Genomic DNA, 21,568 nt, shown 5'->3' with positions numbered 1-21,568 from the left:
AGATTTTAATGATTTTAATCACTTAGTCTTTAGAGCTATCAGTACAGCAGGGCATACAACACAAATCTCTGTCCATGACTAGTAACCATAATCACAGTCCTCTATGACATTAGCAATATCCATGTGAAAATAAGAAAAGCTGATCTGCAAGAGCTAGAGAAGTGGTTAAAATTGAATCTTATTTTAACCAATGTAAACACTGAATGCCTAACTACCTTTTAAAAATATTTCTCCCCTGTATTTTCTCCAATTAAAAAGCAAGCAGTGAGGTAGAAATAAAGATTCCAAGAAGCTGAGTAAACAACAAAGTTCTGTGAAATCCCACAGAGTGAGATAATACACTTTTTCAGTCCTTAATACTACAAAGATGAGTATTGAAGGAAATGTAAAACAGACTTGTTTAAAAATTACTTTCAGGTCCTTTAAGGTTTTGTTGTTTTTTTTTTTGTTGTTTTGTTTTTTTTTTACCAAGGCAAACAGTATTACTATAAATCACTTTCTTGAACAGTACAGAGCCCTGAGCTCTCCTCTTCCTCATGATTAGGTACTAGTGTTCAAATTATTTTCTGCAGCAAGAAATCTTCAAAACATTGGTGTAAGAAAAACACTACTTCCACACCCTACTTCTAAGTGAAAATAGAATAGACAGTTGGGAGGAGCTGTGGAAAAAATCTTTGTAGACCGACTCCTTCATATGAAAAGATAAGTTTAATTCTCCTTGTCAATGTACAGCATGAGCATTAATACAGCTGTATATTAAATCAATCAATGTAAAGAAAATAGTATTTCATAGCATGATTAAAATTTTAGACTGAAATTATTTTATGGATTTAAAACCAAATTAAGCTTTAATTAAATTCTATTTTTACTTCACTGTAATTCCAAAATGAGATGCTCATAATAATAAATTCTTATTTACTATGCATTTAAGAAACATTTCAAGACATTTAATAAGAAGATGAAGCATGCTTCTTGCATCTACTTTTTCATCTATATACAATAATTTCCTGTTTAGGCTGATTTTACTCTTAAGCTACATATAAGAGCTGATTATAACTGCATGAACACAGATAAGAAACTCAGATATTTGCTAATGGCCTTCTTCTTAGCAATGTGCAACTAAGAGGCCAAACCAATATGCCAGTAATTTGCTTAATATTACAAAAAAAATTAGTTCAGACAGTATGTACATAAAGAATTTCACTTACATATAAAACAAACATAAACCATGAATAATGTATTAATATAGTGGCAAAGTATTTTTAAAGAAAAAAATCCAACATGTCTATTGCAAATCTTTCAAATTCTAAAACACAAAAAATTCTTAGTTAGAATCAGAAGTGGCTAAAGAGATGCAGTTGCCTGACACATGCATTTTTCATTTGAGTCTACAGTGATGAGCAATACCTGCATGAATTTTATTTCTATGCTGAAAACCAAAAAACCCACACATGGTAAAAATTACAGTTTTGTGTAATGAAGATTAACTTTTGATGGCAATCGTAACCAAATCTAAGTATCAAGCATTCAAGTCTAAATATTACTTTATGTTAATTCTTATTACATTTTTTAATCTAAACATTAAAACATGACACAGGCCATATTTACCAGCATTTCCTATTTACTCATTGGAGAAAGAACAAGTTCTAAGAGACATCTACATTTAACTATTTACTCATCAAATATTAGTTTTATTCTATACAGTTGCAGTAGAACAATGCAGCTAAAATAAAACTACTTCAATCCCTAGGGAAAACATTAAAGCTCTAATTGATGCTTGAAGCAAGAGAACTGGTTGTACTTAACAGGCATTTCATCTATTCTAAAGTTATTTCCTGGACTTCTACCTTTGAACTTGTAATAAATCTCTCTGACCTCAGTCCCTCTTTCAGCACCTAAAATAGACCACATACTTTTGGTCAGACTGATATTGAGCTAAGAATGGCACCATAAATATCCTGTGAAGATCAGATTTGCAATAACAGAGAAAATGAGTTACTACAAGATTTTGCATTTCTAGTATTAGCAAATCTTTTTGAAAGAGGCATTTTTTTTTTTTAGATTTGGCAGGAGATATAGCAAAATGAAAAAGATCATAAATAAGATCTTCTTTACATCAAAGTGCTTTTGCTTTCACATCATAATCAAGTGGTTTCTACTGTATGTGCCACTGTTGGCAGGTAAGTAGGAAAGAACATTTTTAACACCAGATGTCTAATGTTTCTGATGGAAGTGTAATGTACAGGTTTGGGGAAAAAAAGGTATTATCCCATCTGAGGGATTTTTATATTCTTCAGTGCTTAGCAATTACACATCTTTTTTCTCCTTCTCAGGTGCTCAACCTGTGAAGGAGACATCCTTTTACCCTCCCAGTCCTCCCCCCAGACCATTTACATTTGAGAGTTTTGAAGTTTTTGAATGGCCTTTTAATGCTGTTGAGAATTGTTTGCTGATCGTGATGGGAATCACCATGGTAGCACGCATACAGAGTGTGCTTTGCCCACAGCTGATTTCAAGAGTTAAGCAGAGTCAGGTTTGGGTCTTGTCTGGGGTCAAACGACGATGTAGGAGGACCAAGAGATTTTCCCTGAGGCTGGACAGCCATGAGTGGCAGGGTGTGTGGGATAGTATGGGCAAGTATCTAGGTCAGTGGGCCCCTCCAGTACTTTGGAATTTCACTACCGAACAACTAGAAAATCCAGAAGAATTAGTAAAACACTTAAATGAGGTGTGTAGTCATTCTAACCATACCAGAGATGGACAAATCATGGCAATGTGCTGGGGCCTGGCCTATGCTTACAGGGCCTTGTTCAACACTATCCAGCACCTTCAAAAGGAAATGAATGTCGGTGGATCTGAGGGCAAAGCAACAGTCAGCGCAGCTACTCCAGCTCCAGGCACAGTAGCTTCACCACCCCCAGCGACAAGTACAGTCGCTACTCAAACTCTGGCTGCAACGAACAGCACAGCTACCCCAGTGGCAAGTACAGCAGCTGCTCAAACTTCAAATGCAACAGACAGCTCGGTTACCCCAGCTCCAAGCACAGCAGCTACACCACCCCCAGCAACAAGTACAGTTGCTACTCAAACCACAGTGATAATTACTGCAGCCAAACCAGAGGACCACTTTGTACCAATATCGGTTGCCCCTGTATGCAAGAGAACAAGCAAAAAAGAGGCAAGAAGGGTGAAGCGAGATGAAGAAACAATGAATTCACCACTCCGTCTAGCATCTGATCAGGAGTCATCATCACATGATGAAGAAGAAGAAGAAGAGGTAACTTCTTGACCTTGGACCTCAACCGAGCTGCGGAATATGCGAAAAGATTTTACCCGTCAACCAAGGGAGCACATCATCACCTGGTTACTCCGATGCTGGGACAATGGGGCCGATGGTCACGAACTAGAAGGTGCAGAAGACAAGCAGCTGGGATCACTTGTTAGAGAAGGGGGAATTGACAAAGCAATTGCAAGAGAGAAAAAGTCCCTGTCTTTGGAGGCGGCTCTTGGCAGCTGTGAAAGAAAGGTTTCCATACAAGGACGATGTTATGACTCGTTCGGCCAAGTGGACTACTATAGACAAAGGCATCCAGTCTCTGAGGGAATCAGCCATCGTAGAGATGATCTATCACATCAAGCCTAATAACGGGGATACACCCATAGATCCAGATGAAGTTGAATGTACACGACCCGTGTGGCGAAAACTTACACGGAATGCACCGTCATCATATGCCCATTCATTGGCAACAGTAACCTGGAATGACATAGTACCACTAACAGTGGATGAAATGGTTCATGAACTCCGAGAGTTCAAAGACAATATCACCCCTTCCATCATCTCAGCTGTGGAAAAACTGTCCCAGGACCTCAAACAATTGAGGGACAATCTATCTGATTTATCCAGCTCCTCACGTACCAACACATGTCTCAGCTATTAACAAAAGGCGTCCTATTGTTCAAGAGAGGAGATCCAGGAGGTATATGCCACGGGATACCCTATGGTTTTACCTGCTGGATCACGGAGAACTCATGACAAAGTGGGATGCAAAACCTACTTCAGCTTTGGAGGAACGGGTGAATGAACTGAAGAGGCGAGCAAGGGCCAAGACTGATCATCCCATGAGAGCTACGGCTTCAGTCTGGTGAGCAGTTTCCCAGATGGAATGGAAGAGCTGATTTTACTCCAGCTCCTGTGATAAGAATAATCCCTTTTACCATGACTTAAGTGTCCAATGCTGTGATGACCATTAAAGGCACCCTGTCTCCAGCCAGGTGGAGGTAGGGGACAATCGGATTTACTGGACTGTGTGGATCAGATGACCTGGCACATCAGTCCCACAGAAGTATAAGGCTCTAGTAGATACCAGTGCACAGTGTACCCTGATGCCATCAAGCTGTCAAGGGGTGGAACCCATCTGTATTTCTGGAGTGACAGGATGATCCCAAGAGTTGACTGTCCTGGAGGCTGAAATCAGCCTGACTGGGAGGGAATCGCAAAAGCACCCTACTGTGACTGGTCTAGAGGCTCCATGCATCCTCGGCATAGACTACCTCAAGAGAGGGTACTTCAAAAACCCAAAAGGGTACCGGTGGGCTTTTGGTATTGCTGATTTGGAGACTGAGGAAATTGAGCAGCTGTCCACCTTGCCTGGTCTCTCAGAAGATCCTTCTGCTGTAGGGTTGCTGAAAGTCGAAGAACAACAAGTGCCAACTGCAACCACAACAGTGCACCGGCGGCAATATCGCACCAACTGAGACTCCCTGATTCCCATCCATCAGCTGATCCATAGACTGGAGAGTCAGGGGGTGATCAGCAGGACCCGCTCACCCTTTAATAGCCCCATATGGCCAGTGCGAAAGTCTAATGGAGAATGGAGACTAACAGTAGACTATCGTGGCCTGAATGAAGTCACACCACCATTGAGTGCTGCCGTACCGGACATGCTAGAACTTCAGTATGAACTAGAGTCAAAGGCAGCCAAGTGGTATGCCACGATTGATATAGCCAATGCATTTTTCTCAATTCCTTTGGCAGCAGAGTGCAGGCCACAGTTTGCTTTTACTTGGAGGGGTGTCCAGTTCACTTGGAACCGACTGCCCCAGGGGTGGAAACACAGCCCTACCATCTGCCATGGACTGATCCAGACTGCACTGGAACAGGGGAAAGCTCCACAACACCTGCAATACATTGATGACATTATTGTGTGGGGCGATACAACGGAAGAAGTCTTTGAGAAAGGGAGGAAAATAATCCAAATCCTGCTGAAAGCCGATTTTGCCATAAAACGGAGTAAGGTCAAGGGATCTGCACAGGAGATTCAATTTTTGGGAATAAAATGGCAAGATGGACATAGACAGATCCCCACAGACGTGATCAACAAGATAACAGCAATGTCTCCACCAACTAATAAGAAAGAAACGCAAGCTTTCTTGGGTGCTGTGGGGCTCTGGAGAATGCACATCCCAAATTACAGTTCGATTGTAAGCCCTCTCTATCATGTGACCCGGAAGAAAAATGATTTTAAATGGGGCCCTGAGCAACAACAAGCCTTTGAGCAAATTAAACGCGAGATAGTTCATGCTGTACCCTTGGACCAGTCTGGACCGGGCCAGATGTAAAAAATGTACTGTACACTGCAGCTGGGGAGAACGGTCCTACCTGGAGCCTCTGGCAGAAAGCTCCAGGGGAGACTCGAGGTCGACCCCTCGGCTTTTGGAGTCGGGGATATAAAGGATCTGAGGCCAGCTATACCCCAACTAAGAAAGAGATACTGGCAGCCTATGAGGGGGTTCGAGCTGCTTCGGAAGTGATTGGCACTGAAGCACAGCTCCTCCTGGCACCCCGGTTGCCCGTGCTGGGCTGGATGTTCAAAGGCAGGGTCTCCTCTACACATCATGCAACTGATGCTACAAGGAGCAAATGAGTTGCACTAATTATACAACAAACTCGAATAGGAAATCTCCATCATCCAGGCATTCCAGAAGTCATCAAGGACTGGCCAGAGGGTAAAGATTTTGGAATGTCACCAGAGGAGGAGGTGATGCGTGCTGAAGAGGCCCCACCATATAATAAACTGTCAGAAAGTGAAAAGCAGTATGCCTTGTTTACTGATGGCTCTTGCCGTATTGTGGGAAAGCATCGGAGATGGAAGGCAGCTGCATGGAGTCCTGGACGACAAGTTGCAGAAACTGCTGAAGGAGAGGGTGAATCGAGTCAGTTTGCCGAGGTGAAAGCCATCCAGCTGGCCCTGGACATTGCTGAACGAGAAAAGCGGCCAGTACTTTATCTCTATACTGACTCATGGATGGTGGCAAATGCCCTGTGGGGGTGGTTGAAGCAATGGAAGCAGAGCAACTGGCAATGCAGAGGTAAACCCATCTGGGCTGCTGCACTGTGGAAAGACATTGCTGCCAGGGTGCAGAACCTGGTGGTGAAGGTACGTCATGTAGATGCCCATGTACCCAAGAGTCGGGCCACTGAGGAACACCAGAACAACCAACGAGTGGATAAAGCGGCTAAGAGTGAAGTGGCTCAGATGGACGTAGATTGGCAACATGAAGGTGAATTATTTTTGGCCTGGTGGGCCCATGACACTTCAGGCCATCAGGGCAGAGATGCAAGATATAGATGGGCTCGTGATCGAGGGGTGGACTTAACAATGGACACTGTTGCCCAGGTTATTCATGAGTGTGAAACGTGTGCTGCAATTAAACAAGCCAAGCGGTTAAAGCCTCTTTGGTATGGAGGACGATGGTTGAAGTATAAATATGGGGAGGCCTGGCAGATTGACTATATCACACTGCCACCAACCCGCCAAGGCAAGCGCCATGTGCTTACCATGGTGGAAGCAACCACCGGGTGGCTGGAAACATACGCTGTGCCCCATGCCACTGCCCGGAACACTATCCTGGGCCTTGAGAAACAGATTTTGTGGCGACACGGCACCCCAGAGAGAATTGAGTCAGACAATGGAACTCATTTCCGGAATAACCTTATAGATATTTGGGCCGAAGAGCATGGCATTGAGTGGGTATATCACATCCCCTACCATGCACCAGCCTCTGGGAAAATCGAACGGTACAATGGGCTGTTAAAAACTACACTGAGAGCAATGGGTCGGGGAACTTTCAAGCATTGGGATACACACTTACCAAAGGCCACCTGGTTGGTCAACACCAGAGGATCTGCCAACAGGGCTGGCCCAGCCCAGTCAGAACTTTTACATATCATAGAGGGGGAAAAAGTTCCCGTGGTGCATATGAAGAATTTGCTGGGGAAGACAGTCTGGGTAATTCCTGCTTCAGGTAAAGGCAAACCCACTCGTGGGATTGCTTTTGCTCAGGGACCTGGATATACTTGGTGGGTAATGCGGGAAGACGGGGAAGTCCGATGTATACCTCAAGGGGATTTGATTTTAGGGGAAAACAGCCAATGAACTTAATTGTATGCTGTTGCCTGCTGTGTAATACTTTTATAGCTCATCAACTAGATGTCTCCAGGTCACCAGCAACTGGCCCTGACTTCCCTCCAACCATCATCCCAACAGAGAATGAACTTTGATAGAACTGGATGAGTTCCGCAGTAAAGGAACGACCAGCATCAGCAGGCAACGATCCAATACTGCACACAGCCTTTCCTGCCCTGAAAGATTGTTACAAGAGATGGAACCTGACATCATGGACCGAATGGACTCGGCAGCATTATAGGCATTGGTCCATGCACTAAGAAAATGATCTTTTTCTCTTGGTCTGTATGTATATGGATGTATATATGTGGGAGAGCGATGGTGTATTGAAAATGTGGGATCTGAGCATGACGTGAATGGTATGGAATAAGGGGTGGATAATGTCCTGGGTTCAGCAGTAGCAGTCATGTTTCTCCTTTGTGGTAGCTGGTGCAGTGCTGTGTTTTGATTTCCAGCCTGGGAACAGTGTTGGTGAAAACGATGTTTTCAGTTGTTGCTAAGTGATGTTTACCCTGACCAAGGACTTTGTGAGGCTCATGCTCTGCCAGGGAGGAGGGGAAGCCAGGAGGAAGCAGAGACAGGGAGCCTGACCCAGGCTAACCATTCCGGGTGGGACTTGTTTCTTGGCCGGTGGTATCATATTCTCTTCCCTTGTTATTTTCTCTTATCGTTGTTGTTGTTGGTAGTAGCGGTGGTGATTTGTGTTGTACATTGGTCGCTGGACTGTTCTTGTCTCAACCCGTAGGAGTTGCAGCCTCGAGAGAGAGAGAGAGAGAGAGAGGAGGGAGAGAGAGAGAGAGAGAGAGAGAGAGAGAGAGAGAGGGAGAGAGAGACCTCCTCCCCGTTCCTGTGGGAGCGGGGAAGGGGAGAGCCCTGGTGGGGGGAAGGGGGGGGGGGGGGGGCTCTATTGCTGTCAGCCCAGCACCACTCACTGGGAGTGAGTGAACAAGCTGTCTGGCTAGGGTTTAAACCACAACAGAGATGAAACTATTTTTATAGACTGGTATATCCCAGGGCAATATACTACATCCATACTCCTTACAATGGTTTCCTATCCTTAATTCTTCTCTCCAGCTTTTTATTTTTCTTTGGTTTGAGAAGGCTGTGTTTGTGTTCTCACTGGTTTCCATAATCTGAAATCCACGAATTTCTAGAGTAATTACATTTTTCTTTCTTGTCATTCCTTTTTGTATAACCAACAATGATTAAGCCAAGAATAACGCAACTGCTTCTAATGTCACCCACAAAACAACTTCTTATATTAACTTCCTGTGTTTAGAAAGCATTGGTCCCCAAATAAAAAAATTGTCCAAGTTGAACTACAAGATCAAGCCAGTTTTATATGCTTAGTGTGGAAAATTTTGTTCCATGGACTTAGTCTTAATTCTAGCACAGGTCTCTCCACATTATTATTGAATCTGAAAAAAAAAAAATGCAGCTTGGCTGGTTTTAATACATTATTTCAGCAAATTCAGTAAATGCTTTCCTCTATTAACGAATCAAGGATATAGGAAGACAATCTGTTACACTCAAGGATGTAGGAAATACATTCCACTGAATTTGTAATTTTTATTAGTTATTGTGAATAAAATAATTATTTTTTTTTAGGTTCTAGTCACTAATGCGACATAGTGAAATCAATACGAATATACTTCTGTACTGTAGCATGCAATATCAAGATGACGCAAAGCTACTGGTCATTTATCAATCATGACACTTAATTACTATTTTATGTATTTAACCAGGCTTTTGATACCAGAAAAATCAGTTCCATGTAAAGTTTCATGCGCTGTGTGTTCTGCAGGCAAGTTCTTTTCACAAGTGTCCAAAACAAAACTCTGCTGTTCATGTAAGAACTCATTTCAGTACGAGCAAATTGGGAGCAGTCAAATCTCTTCTGATGAATGATGCAGAATGAAGGAGAAAATATACCACAATTCTGTTTCTTTGGAGTTTGCCATGAACTTGAAAGGTAATAGTATTCCAGCATGAACAGGGAAGCATCTTATTCCATAGTTTCTCTTTGATGACATCTATTTCAACATTCTAGGAATTAATTCCTAGCATGCTCATTGCTGTATTGTGACTACACAGATATGTAGTACATGCAGTTAATCTATAGTTGGAAAGATACTTTAAACATGTATACATAACACAAAGGTTTGGGGATGAAAGCTGTAAGAGGAAAAAAAAAAACAAAACATTCAAGCATTCACATGAAATGGACTCTTTTGGTTCGCAGGTTAAAGTATATATAAAAAGTATTGTCTGTTCTTGCTAATTAAAGGAACAGACCTCTTCCTCCCTTACATAAACATACAATAGAGAGAAAAGCAAGCAACCTGCTACACAGCGCCCTCATAAGGGAAGATAACCATACTAGACATCCATCCTTTATCCTGCAGTGTAAGTGAGAACAATTGCATTGAAGGAAAAAAGATATAAAGGATCTGTGGTTGGTGGCTTTCCATGGCTACAAAAGGAAGTTGTACAAAGTGCCTAAGAAATAAGTTCCAGAAATACTGGTGAACTGGAACCAAAGACCTGTATGTTGCAAATCCCAGGGAGGGAAGGGGTTGACACTAACCTTGATACTATCATTAGACTTTTAGTATTTAAAAGAAAAAAAAAAAAAAAGGAAAGAAGTGTTATAGTGCACAACTGTAAAGCTTTGTAATAAAGATAGGAGGCCAAATTAAATTTTAATAGGAATTAGCTATTTTCATATCCATCAGGTACAGAACTGTAGATAGGAAGCTACTCTTAAAATAGACATTTGTACATGAGGACCCTAAATTGCAAGGATTCATGGTAAAATTCACAGCCCTGTCATCACTTGCCAAGGCACATCTACATCAAGTCAGCAAGGTGAGGTCAGGATCAGTGAAGTAAAGGCTTAGGCACAACATATCCTAGGAAAAGATGAAGGGCAAGGGTCCAAGCTGATAGCTCTGGCTCACAACACAGCTGTTTCACACTGCCTAACCAAAGCCACCTGTGCCAGCTCACAGGCAGCTGGCCAGACTCTGGCCACTGGACCTCAGGGCATGTGGGCAGTAGGGTGTAGACCCTCGGGAAAACTTGGCATCCTGACAACACCTCCAACAAGCAAGTGGCTTTGGAACTCCACTGTGTGTTTCTCAAGGTAACAGTAACAGCCTTTTCAAAAGTGTTCATGTCTTCCCACTGAGGAACTTATGCTGCAACTGTACGTTTTAGATGACCGAAGACAGCTGAGATGAATCCACCTAAACAGCACCATGCTTATAGCATCAGGACCTTTTTAACTCTACTTTTCAGAGGGTTTTTATTACCCAAGAACTACAGTATTTATACTTCCTATTTTAATATTTTCTCTACTGTTTATCACAAAACCACAGAAATATTGCAGGAAGTCTCAGGGTCTTAAAGAATCCCACTACTCTTAAATCTGAGGAAATAGTCACCAAATACCAAATGCAGTGCTGTCAATTTATTGTGTACTAACATGCTGTAATACCAAAAGGTAAAACAAAATGACACAGGAAATTATAAGAATAAGCCATCACATTCCCTGTATCCATCTGTAGTTTTATTATTCTAAAAATAATTAAATATTTTGCCTTTAAAAAATACCTTATTATTAATATTAGTATTGCTAGTAAATAACTTCAGCTACATTTAGACTCAACTGCACTCAAAATGCTGTAATAAATTAAGGATTTGTTTACACTTTAAGACAGTGTTCATATTTTGATTTAGAATATACATTTAACTGCAAATTTCAAAAGCATTACTAAATCAAGCAGGATATAAGTCAATAAAAAATTCTGCCTAAACCCCAACTATGTTGGGAACCTTGAAGTCTGTTAGGTTTTTCCTTAATTTTAGGCATGGTCATGGTTTCTAAAACTTATTATCGATTTTGGTGTTTCAAACTGAAATAACACAGACCAAATTTTTGGGAAGCAGCCTGTAAGAGTTCTGTACTGTAAATCGGTTTTAGAATAATACTTTATTAGTAGCAAATTTTTTTTTGCCTCATGGTCATGATGCTTATAAATACAGCAAAAACCTCACCTGAGTTCAGCTATAGTTATACTCACTGTTAGAAATTATCTTTTGAAATCTTTGTTTTTTTCAGATAATTCCTCAGAACAAGGTGGGATATTTAGGAAAACAGCTGAAAGCATACACTTTAAAGCAAATTAATGCTGCTCCTTTATTAAAAATTCTATGCTTTATTTTCATTTGTAGGACACAGCTTTATGCAGTTTTTATTAAGATTTTATTATTAGAAAATATTTTTTTAATTCAAGAAATTGAGTAAATTCCTCAAAGCATGGCAACTGGCAGGCACAGATGCCCACAGTCATCCTGATATTTATAAAACTCATCACAACTAATTCTTAAAAAAAAAAGAAAATCAAGCAAGCTGACAGTACACATTTAATTTTTGCTTTCATGATTACTGATATTTTGTAAATAGATAATACCATAAAAGGAACTTATTTTACCTGCAGAATAAGCATAACAGAGTGTACTCTCACAATGCAGATACAGGAGAAAAAATTAGAAGTCACTCAAAAACAACTATAAGAAACCTCACATTTCGTATTACAATGTGTATTATTATTTCTAACTCCCCTAAATATTTAATTTCAATAATACAGTAAATTTTGATTTTAGTATGCAATCATTTTCCACATTCACAAACACAAGGAACTGTGAATAGCTGAAGCTGTTTAAATCCACCATGAAAAGACAAATGCTCTTCCCCGGGCTCCAACATTTGTATCCAAGTTCCTAATTGCTTTCCATGCCCTAACAGTTTTTTGGTTTACACTGATGTACTTCCCTGGACTCCCGGTAACTCCCTTAGGCCCAAAAATCATTATGGAGTTTTACATATTCTGTCCAAAATACTTTTTTTCCCACTAATTATTTCCCTACCTCATTTGCTGAGATGCTTCTACAACTGCAACTGAAATAAAATGGATAAACTAGTAATTTTATCACTAGGTGGTAGATATATAGATTTGTGTTGTTTGTTGAGGTTTTCTTGGTTTGGGGTCTTTTTTGTTTGTTTGTTTGTTTGGGGCTTTTTTGCTGCAAGATGGTACATAAACTAAAGTATATTGCAATATCATTTTTCATTTAATTTATTGCAGTGTATGGTATTTATGCATCATACACATAGGACAAACTGGGGTGGGGGGGTAGGCGAGAAGCTATAGCAAAAGAAGGCATTATTATAGCTTGGCTCTTATAAAATTTAGAGAACACCATTTAATGTTAATTATACTAAAATTACAGGCACTCAATAGTGAATAAACTTTAATGTCTTTCTATACTAAAATCAACACTCATTTAAGTGCAACAGAAAGCTTGTATTTGAAGGAACCAAAAGGGTCAGAAAATAACAAAGTGCAGGTGTTTGCTCTCACTTATAATTACATACATCTGTTTGAAAAAACATTTAGGTTGAATGCATAACAAAGTGTATTTCATTAAAGATGAGCAAGCAACCTAAAAAATACTGAGAAGAAAATAAAGAAGTTAAAAATACACATTCTCAGAAGTATTAAACAAAAGCCAAGGAGATAATTACTCTACAATGAGTATCAGCACAATATCATGGAATTATGACATATAAAACTATGGCAACTTTATCAAATAGAACAATTCTGAAAACTGTGTAATGTAAATAATAAAAACTTTATTATTACTATTATTAGTCTTTCCATTGACATTTATACATTTTAGAGGTCTTGGCTGATCAAAGTTTCATAGATATTGGCATTTTTTTAATTCATATGGTGTTTTCCAGTTTCTGTTTGGCTTATAGTATTTGTACCAAACATATTCAACACAGATACATAGCAGTGGACAAAAATCTACATCATAGTACTCAACTTAAAACAACTCTCCATCACCACCACCAATCCACAAAACACCCAAAACAGAAGCTTACATTTTCACTGTAGTGTATTATGCCCTTCCAACAATGTTAAGTTCTCCAAAAGTTTAGTTAACTTAAAAAAAAAAAAAAAAAGAAAAAAAAATCAATCTGGATTCAGGTGTATGAAAACCAATAATATGAAGAAGTAGGGTATTTCAAGCTCAAATTTCTGGAATTCAGACTTATAAAATACCATGGGAACTACTTAAAACCAGAAAACGTAATGTCCTTCTAAGTGCAACTTCATGACGATTGTATTAGAAAGCCTAAACAGGTCAGACTGGGTCAGCTTCTTCACCATATTCTTATGAGTCTAACCACAGGATAGATCCAGCTATGCTTCAAGAATACCAGAGTATTCTCACCTCCTTTCAGTATTGCATTTTGTACATCACTAGTGAGACACAGCTTCCCCTGAGAATCATAACCAGTCAAATAATAGTATTTTTGCTGATGCTAAATTTATGAAAGTGAAGGACTATATGCAGTACACAACATACTAGTTATGAAATTTAGTAGCCTGTAATTTGACAGTACCTCATTTATATGTTCTTTTTATTCTGTACAGGGTAAAGACAAATAGAGACGTGTTTTGTGTGCAGTAAGTCTCTTTCATAGATGGCAAAATGAGTGTTGTGGGGTTATTCACTTAATTTTGTATTACCTGAAGTGGCAGTTTTGCTAAATATTGATGTCTTGCTACAGTTCAAGATCCCACTGGTTCTGTTGTATTTTTTTTGTTGTTGTTGTTTTGAACAACAGTAAAATGCATTTTTTTGTATCTATGACTGAACACTAGATTTCTGAGCTGCGTGAAATTTCAGCTAGATTTCCAAGACCTATGAAACATTAACTTGTATAGCATCTGTTATCATTTACCACATTAATATCTTTAATAAGGCTAAAGTAAGAGTCTCACTCTTAAATGTTTCTCTCTCCTATAGAATTTATTACATAGGAGTGGAGATAAAATTTGCAAATTAAATGGGTTTGAAGTCTGCAGTTTGATGCAGTTAGCAGTATTACAGAAATACCAAAACCCTGGCAGTTGCAGTAATATTAAGCATGCAAAGAAAGATCTTTTGTGTTTCATCCCCTACTGCAATGTGTCTCCTTGACTCATTTCCAGGTCACTGTCTCTGTCCTGTCTTGATCACTGTATTTTGCTGTTTTAAAACCTTTAACGTGCAAAAGGTTAGGAAGGTTTCAGTGCAATTACAGATCCTGTTATCATTCCACCTACTAAAATACACAGATCAAAAAGTCCTAAATTCTTTGTAGGCATATTTTCAGACAAGTCTAAATTTTTTCTGAATATTAAGTACAGACTTACCTAGATAGCTTCCTCCCCAAAATGTTACTTCTATAAAGTATTATACGTAATGAATTATACGAGAATTCTTGAGGACTTACTTGTATGAGAGCAAACAAAGCTATATAGTTGTGGACAAAGAAGACCTACACATGACATCTATCTGGAATTCTATAAGGTCTTTAACTTGGTCCCCAACAACATCCTTCTCTCTGAATTGGAGTTATATGGATCTGATATATGAACTGTTCAGGGGATAAGGAATTATCTGACTGCATCCAGAGAGTTGTGGTCAATGCCTCAAATATCGAGGCAGATATCAGCAACAAGTCATGTCTCTCAGGAGTCCACAGGGGGACCAGTACTTCACAAATGACATACATAGAAAGTGGAATCAAGGGCAGCCTCAGCAACTTGGCAAACACCACACTGAGTGGTGCAGTTGACATGCCTGAGGGGCAACCCCGTGTCATTACAGGCTGGGGGAGGAAGGAATTGACAGCAGCCCTGCAGAGAAGGACTTGGGAGTACTGGTGGATGAAAACCTGGATATGAGCCATCAGTGTGTGCTCACAGCCCAGAAAGCCAATATATCTTGGCTTTTTGGGGCTGCATCAAAACAAGCATGAACAGCGCTTCAAGGGAGGTGATTCTCTCCCTCTGCTCTGGCGAGACCCTACCTGGAGTGTTGACCCACCTCTGGAGTCCTTGGTACAAGAAAGACATTGACCTGTTGAAGCATGTCCAGAAGAGGGCCACAAAAATAACCAGAGGGCTGAAGCAGCTCTGTTACAAAGAAAGGCAGAAAGAGTTGGGGTTGTTTGGCTTGGAGAAGCCTCTGGCAAGACCTTAATTACAGCCTTTCAACACCTAAACAAGGCTTATAAGAAAGATGGGGACAGACATTTTAGCAAGGCCTGGTACAATATGACAAGGGGTAATGATTTCAACTAAAAGACTAGCTATAAGGAAGAATTTTTTTACAATGAGGCTGGTGAAACACTGGAACAGGTTGCCAAGGGAGGCAGTAAATGCCCCATTCCTGGAAACATTCAAGTCCAGGCTGGACAGGGCTCTGAGCAATCTGGTCTAGTAGAAGATGCTCCTGCTCATTGCAGCGGGGGTTGGACCAGATGATCTTCAAAGGTCCCTTCCAACCCAAGCTATTCTATGATACAATATTTCAGGAACTGCTTGTTTCAATAGGCTCAATTTGAAAAAAAAATCCCTTACCTCAAGGGAGGCGCTTCAGGAAATATAGAAAACCATGGAAATTTTAGAAAATTCAGAATCCTCCATTCAGCAGAAATAGACTCTTAAATACAAGTTCTTCACTAAACTATTTTTATTGCTTTAACATTAACACACTGTATTAATTTTATAGATTATTTTTTAAATAGAACCAAATTGATTCCAAAACTGAGGCTTTTTTGGTTGCATCATGCCATGATGGCTTTATATATTGGTGAATCCATACTTTGCTGCATAAGTGTACCAAGGATGTTCAAGGCCAGGTTGGACAGAGCCTTGGGTGATATGGTTTAGTGTGAGGTGTCCCTGCCCATGACAGGTGGGTTGGAACTAGATGATCTTAAGGTCCTTTCCAACCCTAACTATTCTATGATTCTATGTATACTAGGAACAAGAAATGTCATTCCTGAAAATTCCAGTTGTGAAAGCAGCAAATTACCTTGACAGATTTTGATTACTATCACAGAGTCAATAATTGTCACTACATTCTTCTGATTCAACATCTGAAACTGGTGTCTTCTCTGACCTAGAACATTTAAGGATTACAGATGTTTAAAAAGACAATCAGTGCAATCGACAAGACTCAGAAAGATTTGGAGTCATATCACCATGTGACAAAAGAATCACTAGGTTTTTAATAGCTTTTCTCTCTTCTCTCCTTCCCCCAGCCAAAAAACCTTAAACAATATAGGAAGACATTGTTATTTTTACACTACAAAATTTCTCTTGACTCAGTCCTGATAACTTACTAGAGAAAAAATTTAGGTTACTACACCTTCAAAAAATATCATTCTTGAAGAATATACAGTTTCTCACTGTTCAAAGATTCTGGCTTAAAAATCACTCTGCATCCTACTGTGTCAGAATTTATCAGAATGTCATTGGTTCAGCTTTCTTAAAGTATTTATATACTCAAAAATAACATCATTTTCCATTTTCATCACTTCTTAAGCATAATGGAGGAGGAGAACAGAGAGAGATTGAAAAGCAATATTTGACAGTGAACAACTCACCTGCTGGACAGCAATGTAGCACAGCCCCAACTCCTTTTCTGTACTTTAGAATGGAAAGTCATGGCAGGACAGAACCTTACTCACTTTTCCTCAGTCACAACCTTTATTTACATTGTTCTCCTCTAAAGGAACTGTAGAAGAATAGTATCTCCATAAGATTTGTACACAGGATGACATTCACATACAGAGTCAGGAAATGAGCAACAAGTGGTTGTTCTCACGGGTTTTAATCCCTATGGCCTTACAGCTATGTTAGGCACTCCCTAAAACCAGGTATGTTAGGTACTCCCTGACTTTCATGAGGCCTATATTATATACACTTAACCAGCAAAAGACTATTCCTTTTCCTACTGGAAGTTATGTGCAATTGTTTCAGTCCAGGATGTGCTGCTAAGATTGGTACTAATGCTTTAATACTGTAAACACTATGTTTGGTTCTGTGCCGAATGGGCTGGATTCTGCTATCTCTAAAATGCCACAATGAGAGATATTTTATCATCTGGTAAAAGATCATAAAATTTAAATTTATATACACTGGAGCTTTATTACAAAAGGTCATTAAGGATTAATATGGGGGTCTCATTATTTATACAGTATTGGGATTTGTCACATTAGTACCTATAGAGATTCTCTTACTATTCCCTATCATCTAACCAGAAAGAACATAGTATGACAGTGGCCACTTGCCAGGGAGAGGGCATACAGCAATGAAAATACTGGCATGGCAACAGTTTTGTTACTTTGTATATTTATTGATTTATTATCTCTGATTCTTCAGGTTCCATTTCCCCTAGTGCTGCAAACTCCCTGGCTCAGATTCACCTTTTTACTTGCCAAAGCCAAAAGAGCCAGGGAGAGGAGGCACAGATACTGGCTAGAAGTGCCATTCTGTTTATATGTAACTGCCAGTGAAAAATGGGAATTTTACAGAAGCATGCAGAGAAAATGAATATTCCCTCAAGCATTTAATCAAGAATCTTTCAGCTCAATTTGTGCATTTCAGGCTGTTTATATTGTTTATAGTGCACCTTTTCTCTTGCTTCCCGTAATATCATTTATTATTTAAATTGTTTTATTTTAAAATTACTTTAAAATTGGATTTTCAGAAGGCTGAGGTTCTGAATGACTTCTTTGCCTCGGTCATCACTGGCAAACGCTCTGACTGCACCGCCCAAGTCTTGGAAGGTAGACGCAGGGGCTGTGAGAATGAAGAGCTTGGGCCGACTATAGGAGAGGATCTGGTTTGAGACCATCTTAAGAACCTGAACGTACACAAGTCCATGAGACCTGATGAAATCCATCCACAGGTCCTGAAGGAGCTGGCAAATGAAGTTGCGAAGCCACTGTTCATCGTATTTGAAAAATCATGGCAGTCAGGTGAAGTTCCCAATGACTGGAAAAAGGGAAATATAACCCCCATTTTCAAAAAGGGGAAAATGGATGACCCGGGGAATTACAGACCAGTCAGTCTCATCTGTGTGCCTGGCAAAATCTGGGAGCAGATTCTCCTGGAAGGCATGCTAAGGCACATGAAAAACAACAAGGTGCTTGGTAACAGCCAGCATGGCTTCACTAAGGGGAAATCCTGCCCGACCAATTTGGTGGCCTTCTATGATGGGGCTACGGAGCTGATGGGCAGAGGTAGAGCAGCTGATGTCATCTACCTGTGTAGATGTGTTGTGCAAAGTGTTCGACACTGTCCCACACGAAATCCTTGTCTCTAAATTGGAGAGACATCAACTTGATAGGTGGACCACTCGGTAGAGAAAGAACTGGCTGGATGGCCGCGTTCAAAGAGTTGTCAATGGCTCAGTGTCGAGCTGGAGACCAGTAACGAGTGGTGTCCCTCAGGGATCGGTGTTGAGACCGGTCTTGTTCAACATCTTTGCTGGTGACATGGACAGTGGGAAGGAGTGCGCCCTCAGCAAGTTTGCCGATGACACCAAGCTGTGTGGTTCGGTTGATATGCTGGAGGGAAGGAATGCCACCCAGAGGGACCTAGACACTCTTGTGAGGTGGGCTGATGCCAACCTTCTGAAGTTTAACCATGACAAGTGCAAGGTCCTACACCTGGGTCGGAGCAATCCCAGCCACAGCTACAAGTTGGGCAGAGAAGAGATTCAGAGCAGCCCTGCGGAGAAGGACTTGGGGGTGTTGGTCGATGAGAAAATGAACATGAGCCGGCAGTGTGCGCTTGCAGCCCAGAAAGCCAACCGTATCCTGGGCTGCATCAAAAGGAGGGTGACCAGCAGGATGAAGGAGGTGATCCTGCCCCTCTACTCTGCTCTTGTGAGACCTAACCCAGAGTATTGTGTACAGTTCTGGTGTCCTCTACATAAAAAGGACATGGAGCTGTTGGAACAAGTCCAGAGGAGGGCCACGAGGATGATCAGGGGACTGAAGCACCTCCTGTATGTAGATAGGCTGAGAAAATTGGGGCTGTTCAGCCTGAAGAAGAGAAGGCTGCGTGAATACCTCATAGCAGCCTCCCAGGATCTGAAGGGGGCCTATAGGGATGCTGGGGAGGGACTCTTCATTAGGGACTGTAGTGCTAGGACAAGGGGCAATGGGTTCAAACTTAAACAGGGAAGGTTTAGATTGGATATAAAGAAGAAGTTCTTTCCTGTGAGGGTGGTGAGGCACTGGAATGGATTGCCCAGGGAGGTTGTGAATGCTCGTCCCTGGTGGTGTTCAACGCCAGGTTGTATGAAGCCATGGGTAAGATGGTTTAGTGTGAGCTGTCCCTGCCCATGTCAGGGGGGTTGGAACTAGATGATCTTAAGGTCCTTTCCAGCCCTAACTATTCTCTGACTCTATTATTGTATGTAAGGACAAGAATAATGCAGATATACTATGTAAATGATATTCCTATACTTCTTGTACATCAACTGTATTAAGATATTGGATTTCTAAACACATAATAGAAGCAACTATTAATGAATCTGGTTTCTGGACTTCAGAAGAGGAGGGCTCATTTGAAGTCTTGAAAGAAATATTTTCTGCTCAAAATCAGCCCTTCAGACACGTGATAATTTGAGATTCGTTCACACTTATTCCAGGCTTCTGGAATTTACCGCATCATTACAGAATCATAGAATAGAATCATAGAATAGTTATGGTTGGAAAGGACCTTAGGATCCAAAAATATTATTATTAATAACAATAATAATAATAGCTAACACAGACTTCCCAAGGAACAAAACTACGTTTTGACATTCAGTCACAAGTGAAGTGCCTTCACAGTCCCTTACTCTCTATTACTTATTTTCCAGAAGTATAGACAATGTTCACCTATACCAACACTACCAAAGAGTCAGTGCTCAAGCTAAAGATGAAGCAGAACAGCATTACTTACTTTTGACAGTGAAATTATGTTGTGGATACGAAATTTCCTCCATTAATCCTAGCTGCTAGCAAAATTTCAATAATAATTTAGATAATTTCTTTGAATTTTTCTAAGTCATGTCTTTTATTCCAAAATTACTTCTCAATCGCATCACTTGACTCAGCTTAAAAAGTCTCCAAGATGACGCTTGTGGATGGTACTCCTCCCATTAACACACTTCACACACACTTGGTCGTCACAAGATTTTTTGGTCAAGACATACCCCATTTTAAAGGTTCTAGTAAAAATCAGAAACACTGTTAGTCATTTGTGGGACCAACTTCATCTTTGTCTTCCTTAATGAGTTGTCACTTTTATTATTCCCTTTACCATTCACATAAAGTTCAAATCCCCATTTTTAAAAATACAAAAGCATTCCTAATCATAATTATCTCCCAAATTAATAATCCATCTACCTCTCATAGCTACAATTATTAATTTTTTACAGCTATAATAGAGTACTTTATTCTGATCCTTAGCTACTTCCGATTCGTCTTCTGTCTCATGCACTTTATTGAAAATATTCTATTCACTAGAATATCCTAGAGGGGCATTCACAACCTCCCAGGGCAATCCATTCCAGTGCCTCACCACCCTCACAGGAAAGAACTTCTTCTTTATATCCAATCTAAACCTTCCCTGTTTAAGTTTGAACCCATTGCCCCTTGTCCTAGCACTACAGTCCCTAATGAAGAGTCCTTCCCCAGCATCCCTATAGGCCCCCTTCAGATACTGGAAGGCCGCTATGAGGTATTCATGCAGCCTTCTCTTCTCCAGGCTGAACAGCCCCAATTTTCTCAGCCTATCTACATACAGGAGGTGCTTCAGTCCCCTGATCATCCTCGTGGCCCTCCTCTGGACTTGTTCCAACAGCTCCATGTCCTTTTTATGTAGAGGACACCAGAACTGTACACAATACTCTGGGTTAGGTCTCACAAGAGCAGAGTAGAGGGGCAGGATCACCTCCTTCATCCTGCTGGTCACCCTCCTTTTGATGCAGCCCAGGATACGGTTGGCTTTCTGGGCTGCAAGCGCACACTGCCGGCTCATGTTCATTTTCTCATCGACCAACACCCCCAAGTCCTTCTCCGCAGGGCTGCTCTGAATCTCTTCTCTGCCCAACTTGTAGCTGTGGCTGGGATTGCTCCGACCCAGGTGTAGGACCTTGCACTTGTCATGGTTAAACTTCAGAAGGTTGGC

The 21,568-nt window shown here is 40.6% G+C and overlaps 1 protein-coding gene across 2 annotated transcripts in view; it reads left to right on the top strand.

Annotated features, from left to right (window-relative positions):
- The window catches only part of LOC134166701 (uncharacterized), a 97,629-nt gene extending 90,008 nt beyond the window's left edge, over positions 1-7,621 (top strand). Inside the window, exon 2 of one of the 2 annotated variants that reach the window (XM_062624724.1) lies at positions 6,036-7,621. In XM_062624724.1, the coding sequence (XP_062480708.1) occupies positions 6,036-7,436 (1,401 nt within the window). In that variant the 3' untranslated portion in view covers positions 7,437-7,621. The remainder of the gene's footprint in view (positions 1-6,035) is intronic. The other variant, XM_062624633.1, reaches the window with a different exon arrangement.
- Positions 7,622-21,568: the final 13,947 nt, after the last annotated feature.

Source organism: Pezoporus occidentalis, unplaced genomic scaffold, assembly GCF_034315485.1.
Source record: "Pezoporus occidentalis ecotype Australia unplaced genomic scaffold, CSIRO_AGI_Poc_V1 ctg1, whole genome shotgun sequence".
NCBI lineage: Eukaryota > Metazoa > Chordata > Aves > Psittaciformes > Psittacidae > Pezoporus > Pezoporus occidentalis.
This window is presented reverse-complemented; position numbering and strand designations above follow the sequence as displayed.